General features: G+C 32.9%; 2 protein-coding genes across 2 annotated transcripts; both read right to left on the bottom strand.

Annotated features, from left to right (window-relative positions):
- Window positions 1-1,132: 1,132 nt before the first annotated feature.
- On the bottom strand, window positions 1,133-2,922 carry LOC126879835 (uncharacterized). The gene is made up of 2 exons (XM_050643125.1): window positions 1,702-2,922; window positions 1,133-1,613 (listed from the first exon to the last, which is right to left on the bottom strand). The coding sequence occupies exon 1, from the start codon at window positions 2,786-2,788 to the stop codon at window positions 2,222-2,224; it is 567 nt and encodes a 188-aa protein (XP_050499082.1). The 5' UTR covers window positions 2,789-2,922; the 3' UTR covers window positions 1,133-1,613; window positions 1,702-2,221.
- A 2,556-nt stretch (window positions 2,923-5,478) lies between these two features.
- On the bottom strand, window positions 5,479-8,158 carry LOC126880932 (uncharacterized). Its single transcript, XM_050645008.1, has 2 exons — window positions 7,723-8,158; window positions 5,479-7,634 (listed from the first exon to the last, which is right to left on the bottom strand). The coding sequence occupies exon 2, from the start codon at window positions 6,856-6,858 to the stop codon at window positions 5,479-5,481; it is 1,380 nt and encodes a 459-aa protein (XP_050500965.1). The 5' UTR covers window positions 6,859-7,634; window positions 7,723-8,158.
- Window positions 8,159-8,534: the final 376 nt, after the last annotated feature.

Here is an 8,534-nt window from a genome sequence, read left to right on the forward strand (position 1 = left end):
GTGGAGGTTCATTAAGCTCACATTCCATAACCAATATAAGTGTGCTACGAAGATAACCAGTGCATAACCTAAGTGCTTTATTTTTGACCCTCTCGTTTTTGGAGTACAGAGTTTGATGCTGAGCCATAAAAAATAGATCCATAGTCTAAGATCAATCTTATCAAATTTGTGAAAATCATCAAAAATCTAACAAAGATTTTACCGACTAAAACTTTTATTTTTTTAACACAAAAAAATTAATCCACGCCAATGTTATAAAATAGAAATAGAATTTTTGGGAATGCGACTTATAGATTGGGCACATCTTTAAAGAGCAATAATTAATAAAAAACAAACACAATTCATGCAAAAAATATATATTTATGGCATTATTCCAAAATTGAAAAAAAAAATTAAAGTAGCTTTGTTAATAAAAAAAGCAAGCAATAATTATTTATGGGTTATTAATATTTGTTTGCGATTAAATTTCTCACAATAATACTTTTATGGTTTTTCTCAGAAGTTTTCTCAGATTCGAAAAAAATTAACGTATTTAAAAATCATTCTAGCGAAATTTTGCGCCTACGCTCTTAAAAAGTATTAAAGTGTTAAACGTTTTTGTAATCAGTATTTCAAAAAACTCTAAATGAGGTATCACGTGATGTACTTTCTCATTTAAAAAAAAAACAAACTTATGACTCTTACTTGAAGAGGGTTCGAGTAAAGTTCGAAACATTAATGCTATAATATACTTTTTCTACAACCACTATACAAAGTGCACTTTTCTGCACGGTTTTATGTTAGAAAACTTGATATTTTCTCACAGTATAAGATATTTGACATTAGTGTGCAGAAAAGTGACGTTTCTGTGTCGCAAAGTGACGTTTCTGTGCCGCAAAGTTCTTTTCTGCACAGTTGACTACCTCATTCTGAGTAACGTTATATTCTGTTTACATCCGTGGACTACCGCATTCTGAGTAACGTTATATTCTGTTTACATCCGTGGTTAAACTTTAGACAAATATATAACCTATAAGACAATTATTATATTTAACTATTACCACAGCTATTTCTCAGTCGGAATTATTTTTATATTATTAGTTGGTTTGATTTAGATGAGTATGAGACATGACAGTTCAAATAAAACACTAGATAACTATAGAGAATATAATGTCAACAAAATTTTAAGTCCCTTTTTACATACAAATATTAATTTTGATTTCAATAGTTTATAAGAACAAAAGTAAGTAATTAATTAAAAAAAAAAATAAACCAGAACCAGCTGTTTCCTTCACATAAATATAAAAATCATTGTATTTTAGTCCCCTTTTTAGACCCCTTAACCCAATCTAAATTGTACCTTGTTCTTTCTTGTTTTCTCCCATAAAATAAAATAAAATCTATTACCGTCCTTATTTCCTTCAATAAAAAAAATCATTTGCCTGGATAAACACACTGCAATCTTCCTTAAATTTTGTCAAAATGTCACGTCAAATATCGAACTTCTAAATAAATCTGCCAAATTTATTATTTCCAATATACTGAATAAATGTAAATCTGGTAAATAAATGTACTTCTATTACTTCTTTAAACAGGATCGATAAATACATACAATTTTGTACTACCGGAACACCCTAGCAAAAGAAAAAGAAAATAAAAATAACTGAACTAACTTCTTAAAACTGAGAACCAATAAACTGAACAAAAATGACTTCAGCTTACCTTTAACATACAAAAGGGTCTATTACACGACTCTCAGCCTGGCCATTAATAAACATCGAATTAATCTCTAGAGGATTTTCCAAGACAAATCTTTACGTGCCCCAAAATTTCCAGCACACCAACGGATACCTCAATGAGAGAATTCCCAGTACATCCCACCAAAGGATTGAAAAAGTACCATTTCAATTAAAAAAACTGGGAATCCAAATCGCCGACCAGGCTTCAAGTGCTTTCTCAAAAATGTTTATTGAAAAGAATGAACGTTGTTGATTTGCTAACAAGGCGTTCAAAACAAAAAACTCTACAACAAAAATCTTCTCTCACTGACTCACACAAAAAGCATATACATCCAAACATACAAATTATACATCCTCCAAGGACAAAATAATCGGTTATAAACAACCAAAACTCAACAAACGTTACTACTAAATTTTCAACCGTAATAACTCCACCTTTCCTTCCGGAAAGAAAATTAAGTTTCTTTGAATTGAATCCCAAAGAAACTTGTTAAAAATACATACTATGTTACACTATCTACATCAGAATCCGATTCAACGTGGCTATCAGAGTTCTGTGGGTGAGGTTTCAAGTCTTTCACATGCCAGTGACCAATAGACTTACCATTATCATTTATTAATTCATATGTACAATAACCAACCTTACGCTTTACTCTAAAAGGTCCAACAAATCTATCAGCAAACTTAGATGTAAAATAATTAGCTTTATCAGAAAGAACATAGTTCTTTTTCCAAACTAAATCATTTTCCTTAAAATGAACATCCCTTCTTCTTAAATTATATCTTTCTCTGGTGTTATCTGAAGCTTTATCAATCCGCTTCTTAACCCAGTCTCTCAACCTATTCATATTTTTAGAACGATCATACACACGTTGTTTATTTTCTTCATTCCCTATTTTTAGATGATATTCACTTCCATGAGTCATCATCTCACAACCAAAATTAATGAAGTATGGTGTTTGACCTGTCACCTCATGTTTGGCAGTTCTAATAGCACAACCTAGTTCAGGTAAATTAACATCCCACAACCTGTGATTATCTTTAACATAAGCCATCAACATGGTTTTCATGATACGATTAATTCGTTCAGTAGGGTTTGGATGAGGGGTAAAATTTGGAGTAAAAAGAAATCTGATTCCAAACTCTTGACAAAAAGATCTTAGAACATTACCTTTGAACTGACTTCCATTATCACATTTTAAGACTCTGGGAACACCAAACAAAAGAAATACATTTTCTTTTAAAATTTTACTTATAGAAGTGGCAGTTGCCTTTCTCAGAGGGAATAAAAGAGGAAATTTACTGAACTTATCAGTAACTACCAAAATCCAAGCATTACCAGCTGAACTTCTGGGCAATGGTCCAAATAAGTCCATACTGATGATCTCCCAAGGCTTTGTGGGTTCGACAGCCTGTCCCATATGTCCTGCAGGACTTTTCTGTTCAGGCTTTGTCCTTAAACAAACCTCACATTTCCTTATATATTTCGTAATGTCCATTTTCATAAAAGGCCAATAGAAAAGGCGAGATACACGATGAAATGTTTTGTAGATACCTAAATGACCTGAAACACAAGAATCATGACACCTCTGAAGTATCTTATCTCGAAAATCTTTTGGAACTACAAGTTTCCAATATTCACAATCATCTCTTAAACTCGGAAAATCTTGATCAATATATTTATACAACTTATTATTTGCTAGTCTCCATCTGACAAATTTTAAAGGATTTTTATTTACATTATTACACATTTTCTTATACCATTTATCACTGGTAGAAGAAAAATCATATTCGTCACATTCGGGGTTTATTGCTTGAACATTACTTATTTCTACAGAATTTATCATATGTACACTATCAACAGGTAGTTCTAAAGCTCGCGAAAGGGTGTCAGGAACTATGTGATCCTTACCTTTGCGATGCAGTACTTCATAGTCAAACTGTTGCAGACGTAAGGCCCATCTACCAAGTCGTCCTTGAGGGTCCTTCAAATTGTCCAACCATAACAACGAGTAGCAATCAGTGATTACGTAGAACTTATAACCATCTAGATAAGCTCGTAAAGTTTCACACGCCCACAAAACACAGAGGCATTCACGCTCAACACTGCTATAGTTTCTCTCGGCTCTATTTAGAGTTCTAGACAAATAACAAATTACATGTTCAGTTTCATCATACTTTTGAGTAAGGACAGCTCCAAGACCATACACTGACGCATCAGTTTGTACGTAAAAAGGTTTGTCAAAATTAGGACTAGACAAAATAGGTGCTGAGACAAGAGCGTCTTTAATACTTTGAAAAGCTTCCTCACAAGCTTTGTCCCAAACGAACTTCTTGTTCTTTTGTAATAATCTACACAAAGGTGAAATAAGATCTGAATAACTATTTACAAACTTACGATACCATCCTATAACTCCAAGGACTCTTCTGACTTCAGTGACATTGGTGGGTCGTGGAAGATTCACAATGGCCTCTACTTTTGCCGGATCTACAGACAGACCACTAGAGTTAACAACATAACCCAAGTATTTAAGTTCTGACACACAGAAAGAACATTTTTCTTTATTAAGGGTCAAATTGGCTTTTTTCAATCTGGCAAAGATTTCTGTCAAGACTTCGACATGTTTATCGTAAGTTGACGTAGCCAGACATATATCATCTAAGTACACAAAAACATACTCAGAGAGTTCAGGACCTAATAGATTATCTACTAATCTTTGAAACGTAGCTGGAGCGTTGTGCAATCCGAAAGGCATACGACAATACTGGAAAAGTCCACGCCCTGGCACAGTAAACGCCGTGTACTGCTTGCTCTCTTCAGTAAGACCCACCTGCCAATAGGCACTCTTAATGTCCATTGTTGACAAATATCTAGCTCCACCTAACTTACTTAAAATGCTATTTATATAGGGTAAAGGATAAGCATCACGCTCAGTAACACGATTTACTTTCCTAAAATCAACGCAAAAACGCCATTCCCCATTCTTTTTAGGTACCAGCAACACTGGTGAAGACCATCCGCTGTGTGACTGTTCGACAACACCAAGCTTCAGCATTTTGTCCAGCTCCTTGTTGATCATATCCTGCTTAATTGGTGATACCGGATAAAACCTCTGCTTGATTGGTTCTTGTTGACTAACTACAATTTTGTGTTGAACTACATTAGTACAAGTTAATTTGTCTGGTTCGATACTAGAAAAATAAGAATCAACGAGTTCGTTAAGCTATTTGCGTTGCTCTGGTAGAAGTTCAGATTCCGATTGTATCGAATTAACCACTGGAACACTCATAACTTCCGAAGAGAAAAACCACTCTCCTTTTCGTAAATCTGGTACAATACCCATTCGCACCCAGAAATCTACACCTAGTACTAAAGAGTGTCTACACTGTGGCCAAACGAAAACATCAATTACCTTAACAACTTCACGAAGTTTTATAGGCACCGAAGCTACACCTAATAAAGGACTCTGACTACCATCCGCAACTCTGCAAGACCCATCTGGAACAGTTTTTAAATGTACACCTAAACTACGTAAAATCTCCCATGTAGGCATATTTACAAAAACTTTATTGGCTCCACAATCCAATAAACCGAATACTGTCTTACCTAAGATATCAACTTCTACATAAGGACATTCACTGTCATTACTCTGTGCTAAAATATAATCTAAAACTAACTTAAATGAATAAAAATTATCACTACCTTCTTCCTTATTGACCGTTAACTGTCCGTTCCGATTCGAGATAGCCCGGTCGTCCACTATCTCCGGTTGCCGTTTCCCGAATTATTTCCAGAATTGTTTCCAGTTCTAGAATTATTATTGTTACGATTCTGTGAATTACATTGAGGACAATTATTTTTAGTAAAACCTTCTTTGTTACAACCAAAGCATCTAAACACACGTTTTGGCCTCTTACAGTCCTTAACCACGTGACTATACTCATTACAGCGCCAGCATTTAGGTACAAACGTCTCTACTTCTTGTACAACGTGATGAGAAGAATTCGCTCTACTACTAGAAGAAGGCTTAAACGACTCAATATTAATTCGAGTTTTCTCAATTTTTCGACACAAGTCAATTAAATCAAAAGGAGTCTTTACTTCGACTAAAGTTAATCTTTCCTGATAAAAAGGTAAAATGTTTTTAAGTAACACCTGCATTTTTAAACTGTCCGGAACTGGTGTTGGCATTTGTTCGAACTTACTGGTCATCTTGGCAACAAACATACCAATAGATTCGTTAGATTCCTGAGTAGTATGAAGAATATCCTGCCAGATCTCATCTGCAGAAAGGGTAAATTCTTCCTTCATTAAGCTCACTAAACTATCCCAGTTGCTAGCATAGTTCCTATACAATTTATAAAAACCTAAAGCGTTACCAGTAAATAAATCTCTAGCACAAGAAAATAACTGAATTTTATTTACATTACGTGACCTACAATACTCCTCAACTTCTTCAAGAAAAACAGAAAAATTTTGCGGTTTACCAGAATACTTAATTCCCCACTTATATACAGGTTCTGAAGGAAAATTATTAGATGACAAGGAAACAATGGGATTAACTGTTGAATTCGAAGTTTGATTTATTTGGTTACTCACATTAGGTGCAGAAATATTTCGAGTAGGGGTAGAATTACCATTAGGATCATTTAAATTAAGACCTGATAAATCAATATGATGATAAAAATTAGGATCAGTAGGCATCTCTACAGAAACAACATTACTAGTTTTCAAAATATTAGACTTAGTAGTATATTCACCTATCAAATCCATTAATTTCTTTAACAATGCAGAACGCTTTGACATTTCATCAGTGTCTGTACTGTGAATACGGTTTAATCTACCAGAAAGATGTGCAAACTTAGTCTCAATCCTTCTTATTTGGTTTGCAGTACCTGTAAAAGCATTAATAATATTCAGAATCTCTTTTAATTTATTTTCACAACTTGTCAACTCAGCAGGAATATCAGGAGGTAAATCAAAGTTAGGGATTTTGCCAAATTTTTCTAAAACAAGGCAACTACGCAAAGTACTCTTTAACTCTTCTACCTTACAATTAGTCAAAATAATACCTCTCATTTGCAACTCAACTTCAAGTTCGTCTTTGACCAAACGGTCAACATCAAGTTTAAACGACATTTTCTTTTAGAGAAATTAAAATACACAAAAAAAAATAAGACAAGAAAACCTCTACCTCACTTTAAATAAAAGTACATTTAACTTTTGATTATTAATTTTCAACTTCTGTAACTCTACGTAACCTATGTCTTACTTGAACTATCTAAAAAAAATAAAAATCTCGGGTGGTTGAAAAGCCCCTTAAGTTGGCCGCCAAAAATGTACCACAGCTATTTCTCAGTCGGAATTATTTTTATATTATTAGTTGGTTTGATTTAGATGAGCATGAGACATGACAGTTCAAATAAAACACTAGATAACTATAGAGAATATAATGTCAACAAAATTTTAAGTCCCTTTTTACATACAAATATTAATTTTGATTTCAATAGTTTATAAGAACAAAAGTAAGTAATTAATTAAAAAAAAAATAAACCAGAACCAGCTGTTTCCTTCACATAAATATAAAAATCATTGTATTTTAGTCCCCTTTTTAGACCCCTTAACCCAATCTAAATTGTACCTTGTTCTTTCTTGTTTTCTCCCATAAAATAAAATAAAATCTATTACCGTCCTTATTTCCTTCAATAAAAAAAATCATTTGCCTGGATAAACACACTGCAATCTTCCTTAAATTTTGTCAAAATGTCACGTCAAATATCGAACTTCTAAATAAATCTGCCAAATTTATTATTTCCAATATACTGAATAAATGTAAATCTGGTAAATAAATGTACTTCTATTACTTCTTTAAACAGGATCGATAAATACATACAATTTTGTACTACCGGAACACCCTAGCAAAAGAAAAAGAAAATAAAAATAACTGAACTAACTTCTTAAAACTGAGAACCAATAAACTGAACAAAAATGACTTCAGCTTACCTTTAACATACAAAAGGGTCTATTACACGACTCTCAGCCTGGCCATTAATAAACATCGAATTAATCTCTAGAGGATTTTCCAAGACAAATCTTTACGTGCCCCAAAATTTCCAGCACACCAACGGATACCTCAATGAGAGAATTCCCAGTACATCCCACCAAAGGATTGAAAAAGTACCATTTCAATTAAAAAAACTGGGAATCCAAATCGCCGACCAGGCTTCAAGTGCTTTCTCAAAAATGTTTATTGAAAAGAATGAACGTTGTTGATTTGCTAACAAGGCGTTCAAAACAAAAAACTCTACAACAAAAATCTTCTCTCACTGACTCACACAAAAAGCATATACATCCAAACATACAAATTATACATCCTCCAAGGACAAAATAATCGGTTATAAACAACCAAAACTCAACAAACGTTACTACTAAATTTTCAACCGTAATACTATAGCATAGAAACTAAATTATGGATGTTACAACTGTTTTATTTTACAATTTTATTCTTATTAAACATTTTATAATTATCAAATAACCAATAAGGATTTAGCAACATGTGCAAGAGACGTCGAATGAAGTAGGTTTTGTGTAAATCCGTGACTGCATAAATATAATGTCAATAATGTGTAATAATTGTTTAAATTTAAACAAATTAAGGCAGTGCATTAATTTTTTAACTGATTTCTGTGCAATTTATTTAGGTATAAGGAATTTAAATTGATTAGTAGGTATTAATTAAATACAGTTTAAAATTTATCACATAGGTACCTACCTATTATAATTAATCGTCGTTTGGAAATTGTGATTTTTATTTT

The sequence above is a fragment of the Diabrotica virgifera genome, chromosome 2 (assembly GCF_917563875.1).
Source record: "Diabrotica virgifera virgifera chromosome 2, PGI_DIABVI_V3a".
Classification (NCBI taxonomy): domain Eukaryota; kingdom Metazoa; phylum Arthropoda; class Insecta; order Coleoptera; family Chrysomelidae; genus Diabrotica; species Diabrotica virgifera.